Source organism: Salmo salar, chromosome 19 (genome assembly GCF_965601325.2).
Source record: "Salmo salar chromosome 19, fSalSal1, whole genome shotgun sequence".
NCBI lineage: Eukaryota > Metazoa > Chordata > Actinopteri > Salmoniformes > Salmonidae > Salmo > Salmo salar.
The window spans coordinates 60,764,294-60,790,625 of record NC_138309.1 but is presented as its reverse complement, the minus strand read 5'-3'; the positions used below and the strand labels follow the sequence as shown (position 1 = coordinate 60,790,625).

Here is a 26,332-nt window from a genome sequence, read left to right as displayed (position 1 = left end):
GTTTGATTTACCTCAGTAATTCCAATGAAGTTAAGAATAGATGTGCCTAAGCAGCAATTGTGACAAATGCAGTGATTACTATGTTAGTGTATAATTACAGTAGAATGAAAACATTAATTGCACCGTACAAATTCTGTAGTAACAGCACGTTATTGTTGTCTTGCCCCAGCATGTTCCCCAGCAGAGAGGAGTCCCATGAGAGAGATGTCTCGCAGTGTGAACATCAGCAAACCAGTGCAGGACAGAGTGTCACTCATCCAGCAGATCACCACCCCCAAACTAGTAAGACAATAGCCTGGGTGGGTGGTTGGTTGGTTTGTGTGTGTGTGTGTGTTCTTTGTGTCTGAAATTGTATTTTCATGCTCGTAAGTATATGTGTATATCTGTGGTCGTCCCATTTTCTGTATACAGTCTGTGTCAGACTGTCTGTTCTGTATACAATTACAAACGGCTGTATTTCGCATTGTCATAACCTGATGTGCCGTTTCCTCCCCCAGCACCCAAGGCATCGCACCACTCTGGAGACGTCCAGTATTGCTGAGCTGGGAGTGGTCACATCTGGCCTAAACGGCCAAGACATATCACAGGACGACAACCTGGGAAAAGGTCAGGGGTTGAGGACCTCCAGGTCGCACCGCTCGGCTGTCAGGATACCGTGCACGGACGATGGGGGCGTGCATGTTTATGCCCACACCGAGGATGACATCAACACCCACAGAGACGACAGTGACAAAGAGGTGAGTCACACCATTTAGCACTTACACACACATCTCTCAATTTACACCTCCCCACATTTATGTAACAGACCTCTTTCACAAAGTCACTTCCTGTGCTTTCCCTGCTCCTACACACTGCTTTGTTTCTGTATTGTTGAAGGATTCCGTATTCATCTCTTTACGTTTCCAGATTGTTTATACAGCAGTCTCAAGACCTGTCACTCTTCCCATAGCCAAGGAATCCCAACAGCGGGTAAGAAAAGACAAGAAAAAAGAGATTGACTTTAGTTTTTGAAACACCTGATGACTTTGTTACTTACCGTACAATAATATTGTACAGAATATTGTGTGAATCCTGTTTCTGTCTACTCAGAAGCTGCATCCTGACCCCATCCTCAGGCTAAACAAAATCATTGGTTTCGGGGGAGCCACTATGAAATGTGTAAGTTTCAAGGTGGCAATGTGTTTGTTTACGCTGTGAGATGTGTTTTCACACGGGGGCCTCACGAGTGGCGCAGCGGTTTAAGGCACCGCGTCGCATTCCTTTAGGCGTCACCACAGACTCGGGTTCGATCCCAGGCTGTGTCACAACCGTCCGTGACCGGGAGTCCAATAGTGCGGCGCACAATTGGACCAGCGTAGTCCGGGTTAGTGGAGGGTTTGGCCGGGGGTGCTTTACTTGGTTCATCGCTCTCTAGCGACTCCCTATGACGGGCTGGGAGCCTGTAGGCTGACTTCTGTCATCAGTTGAACGCTGTTTCCTCCCGACACATTGGTGCAGCTGGCTTCCGGGTTAAGCGGGCAGATGTTAAAAAGCGTGGTTTGGCGGTTTATGTTTCGGCGGACGCATGGCTCGACCTTCGCCTCTCCCGAGCCCGTTGAGGAGTTGCAGCGATGAGACAAGATAGAAATTGGGGAGGAAAAGGGGGTTAAAAAGTCCTGTATGTCATGTGAAATAAATAAAGGAAAACTTTTATATACGTTGCCGTATATTAGATATCATACAATTTTTATATGTTACAAATATAATATCAGATATGAGTCTCTCTCGCTCTGTGTGATCATATATGACAAAACTATATATCATATACACAAGTACTGTATATTTAAGAAATAAGGCCCGAGGGGGTGTGGTATATGGCCAATATACCACAGCTAAGGACTGTTCTTATGCACAACGCAGAGTGCCTGGATACAGCCCTATATTGGCCGTATACCACAAACACCCGAGGTGCTTTATTGCTATTATAAACTGGCTACCAACGTAGTTAGAGCAGTAAAAATGTACATTTTGTCATATCCGTAGCATACAAGCATTTCGCTACGCTCGCATTAACATCTGCTAACCATGTGTATGTGACAAATAAAATTTGATTTGATATATCGCAGCTTTCACTCAATCGGCACTCAGGGCTCAAACCACCCAGTTTATAATGTCTGATATACCACGGCTTTCAGCCAATCAGCATCCAGGATTCAAACTACTCAGTTCATAAATACCAATCTACTACCGCTCTCCCTGTAGGCTCTATGGACTAAGTCTGGGGATACGGTGGTGTATCCCTGTCACGCCATCATCGTCTCCATGAAGATCTCCTCCGGACAGCAGAGGTTCTTCATCGGCCACACTGATAAGGTGTAACACACAGTTTAATGAAATATCCTGAATACACACACAATACACACTCACAAACAGCGCCACTGTTGTCATAGTAGGCCATATGCCACTTCAAATATTTGGCCTGGCTGGTGCTTTAGACGTTGTACTATAACAGGTTTTGAATGAGATGCCACAGCAGGTTATGAGAGTCCCGTGGTCTTTTTTGACGCTAGCGCTGAATTTTATCACTGTCAAAGTGGCATCAATGTCACCTCACAGTATGTTGTCTCTGTGTGCTGTCAGGTGTCTGCTCTCACGTTCAATGGGAACAGCACAGTGCTGGCCTCGGCCCAGACCGGCATTCAGAGTGTGGTGCGGGTTTGGAACTACCTCAAGGCCAGCTGCTTGGCCATGTTCAAGACCCACGCTCACTCACTGTCCTCGTTGAGGTGACCGTTCACATATAAATTCACACACCTCTTCACCTCACATCTCCCCTTTTTATGTAACTCCACTTCACATTTGATTTTCCCCTGTGTGTTCCTGGTCCATTGTCCTCATTAAGCTAACCACACGCATATACAGTATAATACAACACACACACATTCGCTTTAAGAACTGATATTCACTCTGTTCATGACTTGCGCTTCTTGTTTTCCTCAGCTTCTCCTACAGCGGTGGGGTTCTATGTGGAGTGGGGAAAGACGGCCACAGTAAAACAGTAAGCACCACAGCCAACATAGCCATGATATGATGCGTGACTCGGAAGAATTGTTTGCAGATATTATATTCAAAGGATACAGTCCATGACTAGGAAGAATGGTATACAGATTGTATTCTTAATGTAATCCATATATACAATTCTGTTTAAACAATTCTTCTTAGTCACGTTTTGGCTACAGCCAAGACGACCTTATTCAGTCTTAATCTCAGTTTGTTTCAGGTTAAACAATTATCTTTCTTTTGGCCTTCTAGCTGCTTTCTTACCTGAGAACAAAACAGTCTGTTTACCATGGCTACCCAGCTAGGGAGCAACCAAGGTCAATAGAAAAACATTTCAGCGCACTGCTTAGGGACCTAATAAGAAACGCTCTGAGGGGAAAAAGCAATTCATTATCGTCATGACTTTTACCATAGCTTCGCAATCAGTGTTAGTTACCTTTTGGTTGACTGATTGCTGTGACTGTGAACAGAAAGTTAATTGCTTGTTGTTTGGCGGAGGCGGCCTAACTTAAAAAAAACTTATTTGTCACATGCTTCGTAAACAACAGGTGTAGACTAACAGTGAAATGCTTACGGGTCCTTTTTCAACAATGCAGAGTTAACGATAAAAAATGGTGAATAAGATTGAATAACAATGACAAGTAAAAATAACTTTATATAGGGTGTAGCAAATAACATGGCTATATCCAGGGTGTAGCAAATAACATGGCTATATCCAGGGAGTAGCAAATAACATGGCTATATCCAGGGAGTAGCAAATAACATGGCTATATCCAGGGAGTAGAAAATAACATGGCTATATCCAGGGTGTAGCAAATAACATGGCTAAATCCAGGGTGTAGCAAATAACATGGCTATATCCAGGGAGTAGAAAATAACATGGCTAAATCCAGGGAGTAGAAAATAACATGGCTATATCCAGGGTGTAGCAAATAACATGGCTAAATCCAGGGAGTAGCAAATAACATGGCTAAATCCAGGGAGTAGCAAATAACATGGCTATATACAGGGAGTAGCAAATAACATGGCTATATACAGGGAGTAGCAAATAACATGGCTATATACAGGGAGTAGCAAATAACATGGCTATATACAGGGAGTAGCAAATAACATGGCTATATACAGGGAGTAGCAAACAACATGGCTATATACAGGGAGTTGCAAATAACATGGCTATATTTTTTTATTATTTAATCTTTATTTATCTGGGAAAGTAAGTTAAGAACAAATTCTTATTTACAATGACGGCCTACCAAAAGGCGAAAGGCCTCCTGCGGGGCCTGGGATTAAAAATAATAAATAAATAAAATACAATTTGTAAGTCGCTCTGGATAAGAGCGTCTGCTAAATGACGTAAATGTAATGTAAATGTAATATAAATTGACCTGTAATATGACCTTTAACAGAATGTGGCTGGCAGAACGGGTGTTGTATGTTGAGGATGAGAGCTGCAGTAGATATCTCAGATGGGGGGGAGTGAGGCCTAAGAGGGTTTTATAAATAAGCATCAACCAGTGGGTCTTGCGACGGGTATACAGAGATGACCAGTTTACAGAGGACTATAGAGTACAGTGATGTGTCCTATAAGGAGCATTGGTGGCAAATCTGATGGCCGAATGGTAAATAACATCTAGCCGCTCGAGAGCACCCTTAACTGCCGATCTATAAATTATGTCTCCGTAATCTAGCATGGGTAGGATGGTCATCTGAATCAGGGTTCGTTTGGCAGCTGGGGTGAAAGAGGAGCGATTATGATAGAGGAAACCAAGTCTAGATTTAACTTTGGCCTGCAGCTTTGATATGTGCTGAGAGAAGGACAGTGCACCTTCAAGCCATACTCCCAAGTACTTGTATGAGGTGTCTACCTCAAGCTCTAAACCCTCAGAGGTAGTAATCACACCGGTGGGAGGTGGGGCATTCTTCTTACCAAACCACATGACTTTTGTGTAGGTGTTCAGAACAAGGTTAAGGGTAGAGGAAGTTTGTTGGACACCAAGAAAGCTTTGTTGTAGAGCATTTAACACAAAATCCACTGAGGGGCCAGCTGAGTATAAGACTGTATAATCTGCATATAAATGGTTGAGAGATCTTCTTACTGCCTGAGTTATGTTGTTGATGTAAATTGATAAGAACGTGGGTCCTAGAATCGAGCCTTGGGGTACTTAGTGACAGGCAGTGGCTGAGACAGAAGATTTTCTGACTTTCTACACTGCACTCTTTGAGAGAGGTAGTTAGCAAACCAGCCCAAAGATCCCTCAGACACTAATACTCCTTAGCCGGCCCACAAGAATAGAATGGTGTACCGTGTGAAAAGCTTTGGCCAAGTCAATAAAAATAGCAGCACACCATTGCTTAGAATCAAGGGCAATGGTGACATCATTGAGGACCTTTTAAGATTGCAGTGACGCATCCATAACCTGAGCGGAAACCAGATTGCATACCCAAGAGTATAGTATTGACATCAAGAAAGCCAGTCAGTTGATTGACAAGATTTTCCAACACTTTTGATTAACAGGGCGAAATAGAACAGTTAGGATCAGCTTGATCGCCCCCTTTAAATAAAGGACGAACCGTCGCTGCCTTCCAAGCAATGGGAACCTCCCCAGAAAGGAGAGACAGGCTTGACGATGATAGGGGCAGCAACCTTAAAGAAGAAAGGGTCTAAACCATCTGACCCAGATGTTTTTTTGGGGTCAAGTTTAAGGAGCTCCTTTAGCACCTCGGACTCAGTGACTGCCTGCAGAGAGAAACTTTGTAGCGGTGCAGGGGAAAAAGAGGGAGAAGCATTGGGGATAGTCGCATTAGAAGGGGTGGGAGATGGGGAAATGTTGGACGGGCAAGGAGGCATGGCTGAGTCAAATAGGAATCTTGACTTAATGAAGTGGTGATTAAAGAGCTCAACCATGTGCTTCTTGTCAGTAACAACCACAACATTAAGGGACATGGGTAGCTGTGAGGAGGAGGGTTTATTCTCCAGGTCTTTAACCGTTTTCCAGTACTACTTGGGGTTAGACCCATAGTTACTGTAAGGAGCAGTTATTTTTCTAACTTTGGCCTGAGTGCACTTATTTCTCATTTGCCTGTCAACCTGAGTAAGTGTGTGCCGAGCCTTTCTCCAAGTGCTATTCTTGAGGGGGAGTAACTCTGCAAGAACATGGTCGAACCAGGGGCTGAACCTGTTTTTTAATTATTTTTCCTTTTATAGGGGTGTGTTTGTTAACAATACCACTGAAAATATAAAAAAAGAAAGTCCAAGTGTCTTTGACAGAGGGCATCAAGCTGATTCTAGGCCAGTTCATGAAGGAAAGCTTGCTCATTAAAGTTTTTTAGCAATTGTCTATGACAAATCAGGACAGGTCGTTTCACTGAGCAGCCATTACTAACACAGGCTGTAAAACAGTGATCATTAAGGTCATTATAGAAAACACCAGACTGATACCTATCAGGATTATTTGTGAGGATAACATCGAGGAGAGTAGCCTTTTCTGGGTGTTTGTAGTCATTGTGGGATTGGTGATAATCTGAGAAATATTTAGGGAGTCCCATTGCTTTAGGAATTGGTCAGGTGGTTTAAGCATGTCCCATTTTAGGTCACCAAGCAGGACAAATTCAGACTTAGTGTAAGGGACCAGGAGAGAGCTTAGGGCAGGTAGGGTACAGGCCGCGGCTGATGGAGGACGATAGCACCCAGCAACAGTCAACGAGCTATTTGAAAGTATAATGCTTAAAACAAGCAAATCAAATTGTTTGGGGACAGACTTGGTGGAGACAACCGAGCACTGAAAGTGATCCTTGGTAAAGATTGCCACTCCCCCACCTTTGGAAGATCTGTCTTGCCGAAAAAGGTTATAACAAGGAAGGTTAACGTCAGTATTCAAAACACTCTTCCTTAACCACTTCTCCGTAATGACCAACACATCTGGATTGGAGCTGTGAACCCACACTTTCAATTGATCCATTTTAGGTAATAAGCTTCTAGTGTTAACGTGCAGAAACCCCAGGCTTTTACGAGTGCAGAAATCAGTGATGCCGATATCAGAGCACAAGTCAGAATTTTGGGAGAGCTCTGCAGTGCTGATTTATGACATCTGAATGTGCATCAGATGGCAACAAGATCATATTGAACAGCAATTTCACCAGGTAACATGAATACAAAGCCGGCGAGAGGTGTTTAGAATATACAGGACGTGGAAAATGGCGTGGCTATACACAGGACGTGGAAAATAGCATGGCGATACACAGGAAGTACCAGTGTTGAGTCGATGCGCAGGTGTACAAGGTAATTGTTGTAGCTATGTACATATAATCTCAGCAAAAAAAAGAAAATTCCCCTTTTCAGGACATTGTCTTTCAAAGATAATTCATAAAAATCCAAATAACTTCACAGATCTTCCTTGTAATGGGTTTAAACACTGTTTCCCAATGCTTGTTCAATGAACAATTAATGAACATGCACCTGTGGAACGGTCGTTAAGACACTAACAGCTTACAGAGGTTAGGCAATTATGGTCACAGTTATGAAAACTTAGGACACTAAAGAGGCCTTTCTACAGACTCTGAAAAACATCAAAAGAAAGATGCCCAGGGTCCCTGCTCATCTGCGTGAACATGCCTTAGGCATGCTGCAAGCAGACATGATGACTGCAGATGTGGCAAGGGCAATAAATTGTCCGTACTGTGAGATGCCTGAGACAGGACGGACAGCTGATCGTCTTCGCAGTGGCAGACCACGTGTAACAACACCTGCACAGGATCGGTACATCCGAACATCACACCTGCGGGACAGGTACAGGATGGCAACAACAACTGCCCGAGTTACACCAACAACGCACAATCCCTCCATCAGTGCTCAGACTGTCCGCAATAGGCTGAGAGAGGCTGGGCTGAGGGCTTGTAGGCCTGTTGTGAGGCAGGTGCCCACCAGACATCATCGGCAACAACGTCACCTATGGGCACAAACCCACTGTCGCTGGACCAGACAGGACTGGCAAAAAATGCTCTTCACTGACGAGTCGCGGTTCTCTCACCAGGGGTGATGGTCGGATTTGCGTTTATTGTCGAAGGAATGAGACCTGTACTCTGGAGCGGGATGGATTTGGAGGTGGAGGGTCTGTCATGGTCTGGGGTGGTGTGTCACAGCGTCATCGGACTGAGCTTGTTGTCATTGCAGGCAATCTCAACGCTGTGTGTTACAGGGAAGACATCCTCCTCCCTCATGTGGTACCCTTCCTGCAGGCTTATCCTGACATGACCCTCCAGCATGACAATGCCACCAGCCATACTGCTCGTTCTGTGCGTGATTTCCTGTAAGACAGGAATGTCAGTGTTCTGCCATGGCCAGCGAAGAGCCCGGATCTCAATCCTATTGAGCAGGTCTGGGACCTGTTGGATTGGAGGGTGAGGGCTAGGTCCATTCCCCCCCAGAAATGTCCGGGAACTTGCAGGTGCCTTGGTGGAAGAGTGGGGTAACATCTCACAGCAACAACTGGCAAATCTGGTGCACTCCATGAGGAGATGCACTGCAGTACTTAATGCAGTTGGTGGCCACACCAGATACTGACTGTTACTTTTGATTTTGACCCCCCCATTGTTCAGGGACACATTATTCCATTTCTGTTAGTCACATGTCTGTGGAACTTGTTGCATTGTATTCATACAAATATTTACACGTTAAGTGTGCTTAAAATAAATGCTGTTGACAGTGAGAGGACGTTTCTTTTTTTGCCGAGTTTAGGTAGGGTTAAAGTGACTAGGGAACAGGATATATCATAGACGGTAGCAGCAGTGGGTATACTCACTACCCTCTGTCGTGCCTTGCAGTTGCCGAACCAAGCAGTGACGCAGCCCGTCAAGATGCTCTCAATGATGCAGCTATTGAACTTTTGGGCACCTCCGGGCCCATGTCAAATCTTTTCACTCTTTTAACTCTCCTCCACAGATGGTGGTTGTGTGGAACACCCTTCGTGTCACTAAAGGAGGAGAGGTGTCTGTCCTGGCCAAAGCACACACCGACGTGGACATACAGACCATGAAGATTGCCTTCTTTGATGACACACGGTAACGTTACAGTCTATCGTACTTCAATATGTGAAGCAACACAAACATTGACACACACACACACACACACACACACGATAACATACGCACTATACATACACATGGATTTAGTAATGTGGTAGTGGTAGAGTAGGGGCTTGAGGGCACACAGTGTGTTGTAAATGTATTGTAATGTTTTAAAATTGTATAAACTGCCTTAATTTTGCTGGACCCCAGGAAGAGTAGCAGCTAATGGGGATCCATAATAAGTACAAATATGTAAGGCTTCATTCAGGATTCATTAGAGGTTAAAAGAAATGGGTGTAGGAATGTATCCATTCTGTCATCTTGAGTTTGTGTCACTATGATTTTTTTAAAATATTTTTTTGCCTTTGCTAAATAGCCAAAATGTAAATGTGTTCTTTTGATTATTTACACCCCAGGATGGTGTCCTGTGGTCGGGATAACGTTCGGTTGTGGCGTGTGCGGAGCGGGGCCCTGCGGTCTTGTCCGGTCAACCTGGGGGAGTACCACGCCCTGGACTTCACCGATGTGGCCTTTGAGGAGGGTCACTCTGCTGACCGCGAGCCTGAGGACCGCAGTCTGTGAGTCCACAGACTCCTTTCAGCTTTTTAACCTTTTCATATACTGTAGGTAAGCAAGCTATGGCTGCATCCCAAATAGTGCAGGGCTCTGGTGAAAAGTAGTACACTGTAGAGGGAATAGGGTACCATTTGAGAGGCAGTCTATAACTTCTGGAAGGGTGCAAATGTCACAGTATATCTAGAAACCCTTCTACAGTAATTCTGACCTAGCCTCGCATAGCTGCCTGATCCCGCGAGCTTACATGAATGTTGCTGATAGCGCAGCGTGACTCAGTCTGGTGTTTACGAGGCTAAATCTCACCCACTGTAAACATTTTACCATCTAAGATAAATTACCTTGACCTTAAAAGATGGCGGAAGAACATTTTTAAATTGGTTAATGTGCAAATTTGGCTCTCTAAACTGTGAGCTTACTTACGTCTTCCTCCAAGCCCTGCATAGTTCCATTTCGGTGAATCAGAACCCAGTGCCTTTTCTTTCTCTCTTTCTCTCTCTCTCTCTCTCTCTCTCTCTCTCTCTCTCTCTCTCTCTCTCTCTCTCTCTCTCTCTCTCTCTCTCTCTCTCTCTCTCTCTCTTTCTCTTTTTTTTCTTTCTTTCTTTCCTCCCCCCCCCCCCCGCTGAGCCTATGAAAGGTTTGAAAAGATCCACACATCACTACCTCTGAGTGACTGACACCTCACCTGCTGGATCCACACCACTCAATCCCCTAATAACCCAATCTAAAGTACCTAATCCCACCCACTCTCCGGAGAGGAGGCCATAAGTGCTCAATTTTCTAATTCAGAATTCTTTGAGCCATTATGGAGCCTCGGTTTCCTTGTTTCCAATAGATTTGCCAGTAGCCGCAGTGGCCACATCCTGGAGATAAACTATGGGAGCGTGGCGATCAAGAACGTCAGGAGACTGCTGCCTGCACAGCAGCCCCATGCTCAGCGCCGTGAGAAACAGACCTTCAGCATGGGTGAGAGGAGGGCGGGGAGGGATGGAGGGAGAAAGAGAGGGATTGAGAAAGGTCATTTAAGGTGAGACATGAGATCACTTTAAACTGCTGTGTTGAACAATAAAAATGTTCTCCTTCCCACCAGGTCTGGGCATCGCTGTTAACAGCATCAGTGTGTCATCAGCGTTCTGCGCCACAGGCTCTGAGGACGGCTTCCTGCGGCTCTGGCCCCTAGACTTCTCCACCGTGTTCCTGGAGGCTGGTGAGAACAGGCACAGTCCAACTGCAGGGCCCCTTATTTTAACATTCAACTCCATCCCTGCTCGGTTTGTCAATCATCTACATTTACATTGAACATTTTAGTCATTCAGCAGATACTCTAATCAAGAGTGACTTAGACGGCAGGTAGCCTAGTGGTTAGAGCGTTGGGTCAGTAACCGTAAGGTTGCTGGATCGAATCCCCGAGCTGACATGCTAAAAATCTGTCGTTCTGCCCCTGAGCAAGGCAGTTAACCCACCGTTCCCCCGAGCACCGTGGATGTCGATTTAAGGCAGCCCCCCGAACCTCTCTGATTCAGAAGGTTGGGTTAAATGTGGAAGACACATTTCAGTTGAAGGCATTCAGTTGTACAACTGACTAGGTATCCCCCTTTCCCTAATATAGGTAAAAACAACCACATATCACTCATTCTTAAAGTCATCTGCAAAACCAGTGGCAGGAACAAAAGACATCTCACTCAGCCACAGTCATTTGTTTTATTCAGTACGTCTGCCGCATTCAACGTGTCAATATTGACTGGCATCTAAAGAATTGGTAACTTGTTTGAAGTAAATGTCTGATAAACTGAAGGTATTTGAAGACAACCCATATCAAAGGGGTTTCCAGGACTTATCAAAGAGCTAAAATCGTATTGCTCGTATGAAGGGTTTCAAAGGAGAATTGATGGGATTTTAGAGTAATGAAATCGCTGCCATTTAATCAAAACCCACATTCTGTGCAAGCTGCCTCCCACTTTCTCAGCCTACAGTACACAGACACACACTCCAGTGTTCCTCAGCCCCCCTGTCTTTCCTCCCCAGAACACGAGGGTCCTGTGAGCCTTGTGTCCGTGTCCGACGACGGCCTCAGCGTCATGGCGGCCACCACCAGCGGTAACCTGGGCTACCTGGACGTGAGCAGCCGAGGCTACAGCACCCTGATGAGGTCACACACGGACGGCGTGCTGGGCTTCAGCCTGGACGGTATCCGTCGGCGCATCACCACCGCCTCCTGCGACCGCACCGTGCGCGTCTGGGACATGGACTCCATGCAGCAGGTGGGAACTCGAGCCCTGGAACTGATAGCACACACTGATGCTCAAATCTACTAGGCTCATTTTCAAACCCACATATTGTTTTCGCACTGCTGAGCCGAACTGAGCTGGCCTGGTCATGCGTCCACCATAGTTGCTTGAACAGTGTTGATAAGGATAATGCCACAGTTTGGTACAGGTCGACGCGATAGTAAGAAAATGGTCAGTGTTATGTTTTTCGAGAATTATTGTAAGATTTCTCTCACCTGAAATAACTGACCTCTCCTCCTTAGAATTCTGACTGTTCCACCGTGATGTTATCTGACTGAATCGCTGTACCTCATGACTGCTATGTGTCCTCTGGTCCTTCTCCAGCTGTATGACTTTGTTTCTGAAGACACGCCCTGCTCCGTGGCCTTCCACCCCAGCCTGCAAGTCTTCTCCTGTGGATCCAGCTCTGGCCTTGTCAGGGTCTTTGACATTGCCAGCGCCAAACTACTGGCAGAACACAAGTAGGTAGACCCAGACTAGAGGAGATACTGTCGTGTACGTAGTGGGTTCTGGTGTTGATGGATTAATGAACAACAGAAGTTACGTGGTGCCTTGATCCAACAGAATCTAGATACAGTCTCTGAGCATCAAAAGACCTTCAGCACAGTTTTGCCTTGACTCGCAATAATCCTTTCAATTCTGATCACGTGCTGTAAGACGCCGTAACCCGATGGCCAATTTGCCGGACGTGACTAGCTGTCGCTGTCAGTGGGTCATACGTCTTGGTACTGATTTTGAATATATAGCCGGTTAAGTCAGTGACTGTTTATCCTGCCAGCTGAGGCATGTCATTACTGTGACCTACCATAAACCTCTCGGACACCACCCCTGACAAGGAAGTGTCACACCGGTGACATCTGCTGTGCCTCTATCTTTCGCCCTCTTTGCCCATTTTTTCTTTTGGCCTGTTACAGGCATGGACAATGGCGGTGTAGGAAGGGTGACAGAGAGTTGGCTCTTGTCACAGTCTGTCAGTTGGTACCAGTGTGGTATCTCGTTATAGAGGAATCGAGCGGAGGCCTTCTGGAGATGAATCTGTGATTCGTGACTGAGCCACGCTCCCTCGCGCACCAACTGAACACACACACACACACACACACACACACACACACACACACACACACACACACACACACACACACACACACACAGAGTCTGTGGGACAGAGTTGGCAGCAAGGCTATTATAGACACATTTAATAAGGTCTTGTATGAATGTCGAGACCACCGCCGCAGTTTGAACACTTCAGTGTTAACCGGTGTAAAGGTTTAGAGAATGAGAGCGAGAGGAAGAATGGAAATGGTTTTATTTAATATATGATTAGTGCGGTGTTTTTGGCTCTCGCTCTGTGACTCATTGTATTTGGGTGTTTGTTAACCCTTTACAATCATGGGAATTGGCCTATATGGATAGGGCCCAATTGAAATGTTTCTAACTGAACTACAGTATGAGAAGAATATGCATAACCATGGCAGGAATTGAAAGGGAACAATTTGGAGATTATGTGAAAGTTATTAAAAGTGAGGACACCTGTTCACCTGACACGACTGAATCTAAAATAACTGTTGATTTTACGTGCATTTTACGTTTAACTGTATTTCTCGCAGCATCTATCGACCATGAAATCTGAAAATACTCTGCATACATTCAGTAACGTAGTAAGAATATTCATGAAGAATGTGGGGTAGGTGCAACGTAAGATAAAATGAGAAGGGTTTGAGTGAGGGGTCTAACTGGTGTCTAACTGGTGGCCACACACCTCCAGTGTGCACAGTTTCTAAGTACTTTCAATGCGCTTTTATGACTCAAAGGAAAGCGCTTTCAACTTTTCTGTGCTTTTTTTTGAGCTCTCTTAGTTGTGCTGTTTAGTAACTGAAGCAGACTTGTAGATGTTTGGAACACAGCCCTGCGTCCCCACCATCGCACAATTACTGTTGTTATTTACACCATCGCACAATTACTGTTGTTATTTACACCATCGCACAATTACTGTTGCTATTTACACCATCGCACAATTACTGTTGCTATTTACACCATCGCACAATTACTTATTTACACCATCGCACAATTACTGTTGCTATTTACACCATCGCACAATTACTGTTGCTATTTACACCATCGCACAATTACTGTTGCTATTTACACCATCGCACAATTACTGTTGCTATTTACACCATCGCACAATTACTGTTGCTATTTACACCATCGCACAATTACTGTTGCTATTTACACCATCGCACAATTACTGTTGCTATTTACACCATCGCACAATTACTGTTGTTATTTACACCATCGCACAATTACTGTTGTTATTTACACCATCGCACAATTACTGTTGTTATTTAAATTTAAATCTCAATCTGGGTTAGGTGGGCATCATTTGAAAGCTTGTTCTATTGCCAACATGACTAGCTAAATTAGGCTGTCACAAGGCTTATAGAATTGAGTCAGGAGGGCATTTAAGTGCGTGGTTCCGCTGCTTGTTTATTGTGAAGAAAATAAACGAGCTCATTCTGTTAAGAGCCACCCAGGCTATGACGCCATGGTACCCTTGTAACTGTACATCAAACATAGCGGTCATAAACGTTGATACTTGTTAAAAAGAATAATGCTATTGCAACCTCTTTCCAATAAGGAAGTGTTTACTACCGAGGATACAGTCAGCTGAGTGCATACATTTTAGAAAGCTCACTACACATTTTATACTCTTCCCTTGTAGGCGTCACCTCCCCAGCTATACATTTTATGGCCCCAATGAGTTCCCCTCCTTTCCGCTGTGGAATGTCCATGGTCCTCTCTTTGTTTTGCCAGATGTCAGAATCGCACCCCCGTCCATCCTCTGTTCTGGGCCTGACCCTGCTCTGTGATCCTTGGCAATTTCCTCTTATCTGATGAGGTCAACCTTTCTAAATTAGCGTACACACGGTTTCATGGCCTAAACTCCATTAATACTCACAGTAGTCATTCACTAAACACAATTCTAGAAAACTACAATTTAACTTGAAACATGTTACATTTTGATAGAATCCATCATAATGTAAATTACATGAGTTTTAAATGGAAATGTGAAGTGCGCGTTTGGACTCACAGGTGGTTTGCTTCTATGACATCAAAGTGCTATTTATTATAATCCTTGACGTCTCATCTTTCAGAACACCTCGAGTCCTGTGTTTTTTTTGTTTCTGCAGGCAGCACAGAGGGGAGGTGGTGGGCCTGGCCTTCTCTCCAGATGGCGAGTTCATGTACAGCGCTGGCTCCCTGGGCTCTCTGGCTCTCTACAACTCCTCTCAGGATGACCACCATGTACTCCGAGTACTGGGTGAGTTAACACTGACAACCACACATATACAATACAGCTGGAGCTGGTTGAATTAGCTGGTATGTTATGAATGGAATGGAAGATGGAACCCTTCACCTTCGGGAATACAAGGACTGCACTCAGTCTATTGTATTGTTCTGATATTACCTGTCAGACAGCTCCATCTCCAGTGAAGGTACTGTATCTTCAATTTTCATTGACTTACAAGCAGGGCCTTACATTATCACCCGCCACTAGCAAAATGTGGGTAGATTTTGGCATTTGCGGGTAAGATGTCCATTTCACTAGCCACAATGGCGGGTGGTCAGGGCTCCACAGTGCGAGCATTTCACTCGGATTTGTGAATAAAGGTAGTCAAGTATGATCACATCTATAGTAAAATAAATGCTGCAGTAGCTGTTCTCAAAGTATTTCTTACGTTTTGTTTCATGGCTGGTAAATTAATCGCACAAAGTCAAAGAACTGCGAATCCTACTATAGCCTATTCCACCTCGCGTTGAACACTGCCTGGCTGGGGGCTGTGATATTTTGGTTAAAATACTCCGGTCACAAAAAATGAACTTAAACAACATGCATTACTTCTTACTAGTAATACATTTGTTTTAGAAACATTACAAGGTATATGTTTGTTGTGTGCTTTGTTGGTGTAATTTAAATGATTCAGATTTTTTAGCAGCCAAAATAAATAGTGTCTTGTAGATTTTTAACACTACCTGCCACAGTGGCTGGTAGACCAAAAAGTACATTTTATGCCCCAACAGACCCTCCCTTATTCTCTTTTTGTGTAGGTAATGTGGTTGCGCGAGGCACTGAACGTGCTCCTGACGCCCTCGCTATAAGCAGTGACAATCGCTGTCTGGCTTTCGTCGGGCCGTCTGAGTACATCGTCACCATCATGGCCGCCCGCTCCCTAGATGAGGTACTGTTGGTTCTCTTACGATCAACAAAATGTCTGCCCCCTGTTATTGTGTCAATCAATTAGTCTTTGAGCTTTTTTTTCCCTATATGTGGCTTGGACAAATTTATTGTTAAAATAATAGTGTAAAAAAATTGATTTACTCTGTACTTCCCAAATGGTAGGTCAGGACCAACTGGTGTGTCTCTGCAGTAATTTTGGCAGAGACAAAGTAACACCTACATGTTTCAAGTAGAGCAATCTCTAACCCATGAAATGCTTTGAAAGGCCGGTCATGGCTCACATCAACGGCATCATCCCAGACACCCTGGGCCCACTCCAATTTGCGTACCACCCCAACAGAGCCACAGATGATGCAATCTTTATTGTACTCCACACTGCCCTTTCCCACCTGGATAAGAGGAACACCTACTTGAGAATGCTGTTCATTGACTACAGCTCAGCATTCAACACCATAGTGCCCTCCAAGCTCATTACAAAGCTAAGGACCCTGGGATTGAACACCTCCGTCTGCATCTGGATTTCCTGACGGGCTTCCCCCAGGTGGTGAGGGGAGGCAACAACACATCCGCCACGCTGACCCTCAACACGGGGGGCCCCTCAGGGGTGTGTGCTTAGTCCCCGCCTGTAGTCCCTGTTCACCCAGGACTGCGTGGCCGCCCACGACTCCAACGCCATCATTAAGTTGGCTGACGACACGATAGTGATAGGCCTGATCACCGACGACGATGAGACAGCCTATAGGGAGGAGGTCAGTGTGGTGCCAGGACAACAACTTCTCCCGCACCGTCAGCAAGACAAAGGAGCTGATCGTGGATAACAGGAAACGGAGGACCGAGCACGCCGCCATTGACATCGGCACAGCTCTAGTGGAGCGGGAGTTCCTAGGGGTCCACATCACTAAGGATCTATCATGGTCCACACACACCAACACAGTCGTGAAGAGGGCACGACAACACCTCTTGCCCCTCAGGAGGCTGAAAAGATTTGGCCCGGCCCTCAGATCCTGAAAAAGTTCTACAGCTGCACCATTGAGAGCAACTTGACTTGTTGCATCACTGCCTGGTATGGTAAATGCTTGGCATCCGACCGTAAGGCGCTACAGAGGGTACTGCGTACGGCCCATTACATCACTGGGGCCAAGCTTCCTGCCATCCAGGACCTCTATACCAGGTGGTGTCAGAGGAAGGCCCTAAAATTGTCAAAGGCACCAACCACCCAAGTCATAGACTGTTCTCTCTGCATCTGCACCTCAAGCGGTACCGATGCATCAAGTCTGGAACCAACAGAACCCTAAACAGCTTATACCCCCAAGCCGTAAAACTGCTAAATAGTTAACCAAATAGCTACCCGGACTATCTGCGTTGACCCTTTTTGCACAACTTTTTGACTCATCACATACACTGCTGCTACTGTTTATTATCTGACTCTTTATTCCTAGTTACCGTTGAAGAAGAAAGTTTACATACACTTAGGTTGGAGTCATTAAAACTCGTTTTTCAACCACTCCACAAATTTCTAGTTTTGGCAAGTCGGTTAGGACATCTACTTTGTGCATGACACAAGTAATTTTTCAAACAATTGTTTACAGACAGATTATTTCACTTATAATTCACTGTATCACAATTCCAATGGGTCAGAAGTTTACATACACAAAGTTGACTGTGCCTTTAAACAGCTTGGAAAATTCCAGGTAATGATGTCATGGCTTTAGAAGCTTCTGATAGGCTTATTGACATCATCTGAGTCAATTGGAGGTGTACCTGTGGATGTATTTCAAGGCCTACCTTCAAACTCAGTGCCTCTTTGCATGACGACATGGGAAAATCAATAGAAATCAACCAAGACCTCAGAAAAATTAATTGTAGACCTCCACATGTCTGGTTCATCCTTGGGAGCAATTTCCCTGAAGGTACCACGTTCATCTGTACAAACAATAGTACTCAAGTATAAACACCATGGGACCACGCAGCCGTCATACCGCTTAGGAAGGAGATACGTTCTGTCTCCTAGAGATGAACTTACTTTGGTGCGAAAAGTGCAAATCAATCCCAGAACAATAGCAAAGGACTTGTCAAGATGCTGGAGGAAACAGGTACAAAAGTATCTATATCCACAGTAAAACGAGTCATATATCGACATAACCTGAAAGGCCGCTCAGCAAGGAAGAAGCCACTGCTCCAAAACCGCCATAAAAAAAGCCAGACTACGGTTTGCAACTGCACATGGGGACAAAGATCGTACTTTTTGGAGAAATGTCCTCTGATCTGATGAAACAAAAATAGAACTGTTAGTCCATAATGACCATCATTATGTTTGAAGGAAAAAGGGGGAGGCTTGCAAGCCGAAGAACACCATCCCGACCGTGAAGCACGGGGGTGGCAGCATAATTTGTAAGTCGCTCTCGATAAGAGAATGACTTAAATGACGTAAATGTAAATGTTGTGGGGTGTTTTGCTGCAGGAGGGACTGGTGCACTTCACAAAATAGATGGCATCATGAGGAAATAAAATTATGTGGATATATTGAAGCAACATCTCAAGACATCAGTCAGGAAGTTAAAGCTTGGTCACAAATGGGTCTTCCAAATGGACAATGACCCCAAGCATACTTCCAAAGTTGTGGCAAAATGGCTTAAGGACAACAAAGTCAAGGTTATTGGAGTGGCCATCACAAAGCCCCTGACCTCAATCCCATAGAAAATTTGTGGGCAGAACTGAAAAAACACGTGCGAGCAAGGAGGCCTACAAACCTGACTCGGTTACACCAGCTCTGTCAGGAGGAATGGGCCAAAATTCACCCAACTTATTGTGGGAAGCTTGTGAAAGGCTACCCCTGAAACATTTGACCCAAGTTAAACAATTTAAAGGCAATGCTACCAAATACTAATTGAGTGTGTGTAAACTTCAGACCCACTGGGAATGTGATGAAAGAAATAAAAGCTGAAATAAATCATTCTCTCTACTGTTATTCTGACATTTCACATTCTTAAAATAAAGTGGTGATCCTAACTGACCTAAGACAGGGAATTGTTACTAGGATTAAATGTCAGGAATTGTGAAAAACTGAGTTTAAAAGTATTTGGCTAAGGTGTAGGTAAACTTCCGACTTCAACTGTATGTGTTGAATGTACATATCTACCTCAATTACCCTTCCCATCGACTCGGTGCTGGATTCCTGTATATATATCGTTACTCATTGTGTATTTATTATAACTTATTACGTGTTCTACTTTTCTGTTATTTGTATGTATTTTTTCTCCTTGCATTGTTGGGAAGGTAAGCATTTCACTGTTAGTCTTTACCTCTTGTTTACGAAGCATGTGACATATTAAAATGAGATTTGAACTAGTTCGGATGTGTATCTGAGCCGAGGTAACGTGATGCTCTACGTCGCATCACCCAGCTGCTGCGTGTGGACGTGAGTATCCTGGATGTGGAGAGCACCAGTCTGGACTCGGCCTTGAAGGTATGCTTCTCCCCGGCCTCTATCGGACACCTACTGGTCACCACCTCCGCCAACAAGATCCTGTGGATTAGCGCGAACACCGGACGACTGCTCAGAGAGGTAGTGGTACTGATATGCATGCTGTCTCTCTGTTTCTGAGCTGTGTGTGTTTTAGTGTGGGAGATACTTTTGTAGTGTATGTGGACACCTGCTCGTCAAACATCTCATTCTAAAATCATGGGCATTAATATGGAGTTGGTCCCCCATTTTCTGCTATAACAGCCTCCACTCTACTGGGAAGGCTTTCCACTGGATGTTGGAACATTGCTGTGGGTGACTTGCTTCCATTCAGCCACGAGAACATTCGTGAGGTCGGGCACTGATGTTGGGCAATTAAGCCTGGCTCTCAGTCGCCGTTCGAATTCATTCCAAAGTTGTTCAATGGGGTTGAGGTCCGGGCTCTGTACAGGCCAGTCAAGTTCTTCCACACTAATCTCGACAAACCATTTCTATATTGACCTCTGTGTGCACTGTCATGGGGGGGGAATTGCTGAAACAGGAAAGGGCCTTCCCCAAACTGTTGCCACAAAGTTGGAAGCACAGAATCGTCTTTACAGTTGGCACTATGCATTGGAGCAGGTAGCGTTTTTTCTGGCATCCGCCAAACCCAGATTCGTCCGTCGGACTGCCAGATGGTGAAGTGCGTTTCATCACTCCCGAGAACGCGTTTCTGCTTCCCCAGAGTCCAATTGCGGCAAGCTTTACACCACTCTAGCCGACGCTTGGCATTGCGCTTTGTGATCTTAGGTTTTTGTGTGGCTGCTCGCCATGGAAACCCATTTCATGAAGCTCCCGTCGAACAGTTCTTGTGCTGACGTTGCTTCGAGGCAGTTTGGAACTGGGTAGTGAATGTTGCAACCGAGGACAGACAATTTTGTCCAACACTCGCGGCCCTGTTCTGTGAGCTTGTGTGGCCTACCACTTCGCAGCTGAGCGGTTGTTGCTCCTAGACATTTCCACTTCACAATAACCGCACTTACATTTAACCGGGGCAGCTCTAGCAGGGCAGAAATTTTATGAACTGACTTGTTGGAAAAAGGTGGTATCCTATGACGGTGCCACGTTGAAAATCACTGAGCTCTTCAGTAAGGCCATTCAACTGCCAGTGTTTGTCTATGGAGATTGCATGGCTGTTAGATTTTATACACCTGTCAGCAACGGGTGTGGCTGATATAGCCAAGTCCACAAATTTTGAAGGGGTGTCCACATACTTTTGTGTATATAGTGTGTTTGTGTGACATCGTTGATGTGCATAATACAGTGATATGTGTTGTAATGAAGGTGGTGATTATCTTTGCCACTGACTTTTCTAAAGAGATGTTTTTATATTTTTACATTTTAGTCATTTAGATGATGCTCTTAACCAGAGGGACTTAGTAGTGTATTCATCTTAATAAAGTAGCTCGGTGAGACAACCATATCACGATCATAGTAAGTAAAACATTTCCTCAACAAAGCAACTTATCAGCAAAGTCATAGCTAGTGAGAAAAGAAAAGCGTGGGTGTTTAAATTATTTTTTTATTTTTATTAATCAAGGTACTTAATATCTACATTGTTTTGGTGGAGTTCTTCAGTGTTTGTGTATGGTCTCCCTGCCAGGTGTCTAAGGTACACAAGCACCAGTGTTCCTCTCTGGCAGTGAGTGAGGATGGACGTTTCTTACTGACAGCAGGACACAATGCTGTGAAGGTGTGGGATTACAGCATGCAGCTGGATGTCAACTCACAGGTAAAGTTGATTGGGTTCGGTTACCATGCCAACCAACATTTGCATTAGCAATTTATGGATTTTAGTATCGTGATCTTACCAAATTTCAAGTAGTTTTAAAGTTGTGACGTTATTCATTTGAAATGTGTTGATTGAAGACATAATTCCATCCCAGATGTTCATTGGCCACAGCCAGCCTATTCGCCAGGTGAACTTCTCCCCAGACCAGATGGCTGTGGTCTCAGTAGGAGACGCCATCTTCTTCTGGGACTTCCTGGCCCACCCTCAGGAGACTGGAACTGACAGACGGTGAGAGTCTTGCCTGTCGGTTAGTCTGTCTGAATGTCTGTCGGTCCCCCAAAAAATTCTCCACAGTGGCATTGCATTACTGTACTGTTGTAAGTTGTATAAGTAGGTTGTATTCATGCATCTGTGTGTAATTTATCAGTTTTCATTTTTCTCTCGCAGTTCACCACCAAAGGCAGCCTCTGTTTCCCCTCATAAACCAGGTAAATACAAAAACAGAGATCATGAATCATAATTTCTTTCTATGTCATTCACACCATAATTTACAAGGTTGCCAGTAAATAGAATACCACGTACAGAAGTAAGTCTTGTAGTTCTGGCTATCAATAGATAATCAGAATTTGGGGGTTCTACTGTAGCCCTTAAAGGTCATTCAGAGTCAGAGGTCAACGGTAGGCTGCTATCCAATGGAATGCCTCGACAGACAGCGCCCCTTCCCTCCTCACCCCCGCCCTGTTTGGACATCAGCTCCATAGACAGGATTGGACAAGGTGAGAATCGCTGCTCCCTTTTTCATCTTTTTTTAATGATTTGTTTTTATCTCTCACCCTTACTTGAAAAATTACCCCTAGCACCAACCCCTGGAAAAGTGTGCAAAGAAACATTGGGTTTCCACCATTTTGCTTATGACTTCCTGCAAGCACAGAAAGAGAAGGAGCTAGGTATTGTTTTGCAACCGACCTAAAGTATCATGTTCTCCCCCACTTTGCCCTTCTCCTGTCTCCCTCTTTCCTTTTTAAGCTCTGAGCCACCTGTCTCTGTGTGAGGAGGACATTGACGAGGTTCTTCCCCGCGCTGCCCCCCTGGCAGGCCCCTCCCATCGCCCTGCATCTGGCTCCTTTCTCAAAGTCACTGAGATGGTGGCAGGCGGAGACTCATCAACCCTGAAGTCTAGTCTGAAGAGAGCAGCGGATAAAGGTAAATTATTTATTTATAAATTCAGTGGCAAAGATAATCATCATGCATGCAGTACCAGTCAAAAGATTGGACACCTACTCATTCAAGGGTTTTTCTTTATTTGTACATTGTACATTTTCTACATTGTAGAATAAAAGTGAAGACATCAAAACTATTAAATAACACATATGGAATCATGTAGTAACCAAAAAATGTTTAAAAAATAAAAATATATTTTTATATTTGAGATTCTTCTTCTGCCTTGATGACAGCTTTACACACTACATGATTCCATGTGTTATTTCACAGTTTAAGTCTTCACTATTATTATACAATGTAGAAAAGAGTCAAAATAAAGAAAAACCCTTGATTGAGTAGGTGTGTCCAAACTTTTGACTGGTACTGTACATGTGTACATACTGAACAAAAATATAAACGCAACAATTTCAAAGATTTTACTGAGTTACAGTTCATAAAGGAAATCGGTCAGTTTAAATACATTCATTATGCCCTAATCTATGGATTTCACTTGACTGGACAGGGGCGCAGCAATGGGTGGGCTTGGGAGGGCATGAGCCCACCCACTTGGTAGCCAGTTCCACCCACTGGGAAGACAGGCCCAGACAATCAGGATGAGTTTTTCCCCACAAAACGGCTTCATTACAGACACAAATACTCCTCAGCACCCCCCTCAGACGGTCCCGTAGGTGAAGAAGCCGGATGTGGAGGTCCTGGGCTGGCATGGCAACACGTGTTCTGTGGTTGTGAGGCTGGTTGGATGTACTGCCAAATTCTATAACAATTACGTTGGAGGCGGCTTATGGTAGAGAAATTAACATTAAATTCTCCGGCAACAGCTCTGTTGGACATTCATGCAGTCAGTCGGGAGCGCCGCTGCACAGTTATTTTCAGGTCTCTGCAGAGATGTTCGATTGGGTTCAAGTCCGGACTCTGGCTGGGCCATTCAAGGACATTCAGAGACTTGTCCCGAAGCCACTCCTGCATAATCTTGGCTGTGTGCTTAGGGTCATTGTCCTGTTGGAAGATGAACCTTTGCCCCAGTCTGAGGTCCTGAGTGCTCTGGAGCAGGTTTTCATCAAGGATCTCTCTGTACATCTTTCCCTCGATCCTTACTAATCTCTGTCCATGCCGCTGATAAATATCCCCACAGCATGATGCTGCCACCACAATGCTTCACTGTAGAGATGGTGCCAGGTTTCCTCTAGATGTGACGCTTGGCATTCAAGCGTCAATCTTAGTTTCATCAGACCAGAGAATCTTGTTTTTCATGGTCTGAGAGTCCTTTTAGGTGCCTTTTGGCAAAGCAGGCTGTCATGTGCCTTTTTACTGTGGAGTGGCTTCCATCTGGCCACCCTACCATGAAGGCCTGATTAGTGGAGTGCTGCAGAGATAATTGTCCTTCTGGAAGGTTGTCCCATCTCCACAGAGGAAGTCTCCTCCCTGACCAAGGCCCTTCTCCCCCGATTGCTCAGTTTGCCCGGGCGGCCATCTTGGCCCAAACTTCTTCCATTTAAGAATTATGGAGGCCACTGAGTTCTTGGGGACCTTCAATGCTGCAGAAATGTTTTGCTACCCTTCCCCAGATCTGTTCTTCAACACAATCCTATCTCAGAGTTCTATGCACATTTCCTTTGACCTCATCGCTTGGTGTTTGCTCTGACATGCACTGTCAACTGTGGGACCTTATATAGACTGGTGTGTGCCTTTCCAAATCCTGTCCAATCAGTTGAATTTACCAAAAGTGGACTCCATTTAAGTTGTAGAAACATCTCAAGGATGATCAATGGAAACAGGATGCACCTGAGCTCAATATCGAGTCTCATAGCAAAGGGTCTGAATAAGGTATTTCTGTTTTTAATTTTAATAAATTAGCAAACATTTCTAAAAACCTATTTTTGCTTTGACATTATGGGGTATTTTGTGTAGATTGAGGATTATATTTTTTTTTAATCCATTTTAGAATAAGGCTGTAACGTAACAAAATGTGGAAAAAGGAAAAGGGTCTGAATACTTTCTGTGTGTGTGTGTGTGTGTCTGTCTGTCTGTCTGTCTGTCTGTCTCTGTCTGTCTGTTTAAATATAGTATGCTCTATAGTTGACTTTGACAATAGTGCATATTTCTAAACAGAACCATTCCTCTCTCTATTAAAGGGATTATCCGGTACTTGTGTATACTTTTTAATAAGCCAGTAGTTCTGAAAGTAGCGCTAACAAGCCAAGAATGGTCCCCGAACATTGTGTACAATGTCACATATGTGCAGATTCGTGCAACACTTCATTGCTTTCTCTCTCGCTCTGCTGGGTGCTTCATGTGCATATTGTGGACACTTATACTGTGAGGGGCTGAAGCTCATTGCTTGAACTGCTAGGGGAGTGGCCCACGTGGGGGAAAATGGCACAGCATAGCTTCTACACATTAACATATCCAGCCCAAAGCGGGAGGTTTAAAAAATACTTTGTAGTTGCCAATATTCCGGAGCATGTCTTTAACCTTTTCTTACTTTTTTGTATGTTATACAGATTTTTTGGAGGTGGAGAAGCCAGTGCGTCCCGACTGCTACAAGCACTTCACCCCACGTTTCAAAACCTCCTCCCTCGACCAGGTAGAGAGCACCTCTCGCCAGCTCAGGTCCTGTTATTGAGAAATAAGGAAGCCTGCATTATTGAGGCTTGCTTTCCAAGCATTCTGTCTGCTTGTCTCCATCTCAGAGTACTGCAACTCCCGAACTGGGCGAAGAGGGCCTGAGTCTGAAAGCAGTAATTGGTTACAATGGCAATGGGCGGGCCAACATGGTGTGGAATCCAGAAACAGGTAAAACCTTGCGCTTGTTCAACTGATTTCATTGTCTGTCTAAAATATACTGATAAAATATTATGATGCAAGTTATAATGCATTGTAAGACTTGTCGTAAGCATGTATGACCCAACCCCGTATGTCTCTTTCCTTCTTATTTCCGGTTTCATCGCTGTTTGTTTATCTTATGTGGTTGTGTTGACTGATTGCAGGTCTGTTTGTGTACTGCTGTGGTAGTTGTATACTTTCCTGTATATAGCTTCTTACTTTCTCGTGTCTTTATTTTTTTTCTCTTGTGTTTTTGTTCTACCTTATGTTATTTTTAGTACCTTGTTGGGTTTGGAGCTTGCAAGAAAGGCATTTTGTTTCTTGCCCATCGTGACATTAAAACTTGAAACTTGACTGATTGCAGGTCCGTTTGTGTACACCTTTGATTGTGTGGTGGTTTTGTTTAGGACTGTTGCGGTGCCCATATTACCGCCACACCGGAGGTCACGAGTCATGAAGGCAGTCAAATTCGACGTGACCGTTTAGTCACGGTAATTAGGCTTCTCCAAGCTCTGATGCTGCTGCTCGTCATTAGTAGCCTACCAAACTTGCTAACTGCCTGGTACTCAGCACTCTATTGTCCCTCTAATCACTCTGACGTCAATGCAAATGTCTTCGAAAATCTAATCAAACACTTCATGAGAGCCCATCAGCTCATGTTGCGCAACATTTCTATAGGCTATGCAATTGCGTTTTTAAGGTTTGTATCACAACTAAAGTGGCCAAATAACTTCTTAAAATTAAGCACATCAATCCGCTTTACAAGAGGTGTAGAGCCTAAGTGGCATATATACGCAGCGAGTTAAGTTCAAGTTTGGGGAAGATCATTTTCACCATAAAAATGCACCTTTATA

The 26,332-nt window shown here is 44.5% G+C and overlaps 1 protein-coding gene across 1 annotated transcript in view; it reads left to right on the top strand.

Moving 5' to 3' along the window:
- The window catches only part of wdr90 (WD repeat domain 90), a 50,723-nt gene that overhangs the window by 15,151 nt on the left and 9,240 nt on the right, over window positions 1-26,332 (top strand). Inside the window, exons 8-30 of the mRNA XM_014158909.3 lie at window positions 170-282; window positions 498-737; window positions 907-969; window positions 1,090-1,158; window positions 2,242-2,352; window positions 2,620-2,765; window positions 2,980-3,037; window positions 8,978-9,096; window positions 9,519-9,680; window positions 10,511-10,641; window positions 10,766-10,882; window positions 11,701-11,936; window positions 12,288-12,424; window positions 15,152-15,282; window positions 16,071-16,201; window positions 19,604-19,765; window positions 21,306-21,434; window positions 21,589-21,722; window positions 21,882-21,922; window positions 22,079-22,210; window positions 22,461-22,637; window positions 25,157-25,239; window positions 25,346-25,448. Coding sequence (XP_014014384.3) covers window positions 170-282; window positions 498-737; window positions 907-969; window positions 1,090-1,158; window positions 2,242-2,352; window positions 2,620-2,765; window positions 2,980-3,037; window positions 8,978-9,096; window positions 9,519-9,680; window positions 10,511-10,641; window positions 10,766-10,882; window positions 11,701-11,936; window positions 12,288-12,424; window positions 15,152-15,282; window positions 16,071-16,201; window positions 19,604-19,765; window positions 21,306-21,434; window positions 21,589-21,722; window positions 21,882-21,922; window positions 22,079-22,210; window positions 22,461-22,637; window positions 25,157-25,239; window positions 25,346-25,448 — 2,925 coding nt within the window. The remainder of the gene's footprint in view (window positions 1-169; window positions 283-497; window positions 738-906; window positions 970-1,089; window positions 1,159-2,241; window positions 2,353-2,619; window positions 2,766-2,979; window positions 3,038-8,977; window positions 9,097-9,518; window positions 9,681-10,510; window positions 10,642-10,765; window positions 10,883-11,700; window positions 11,937-12,287; window positions 12,425-15,151; window positions 15,283-16,070; window positions 16,202-19,603; window positions 19,766-21,305; window positions 21,435-21,588; window positions 21,723-21,881; window positions 21,923-22,078; window positions 22,211-22,460; window positions 22,638-25,156; window positions 25,240-25,345; window positions 25,449-26,332) is intronic.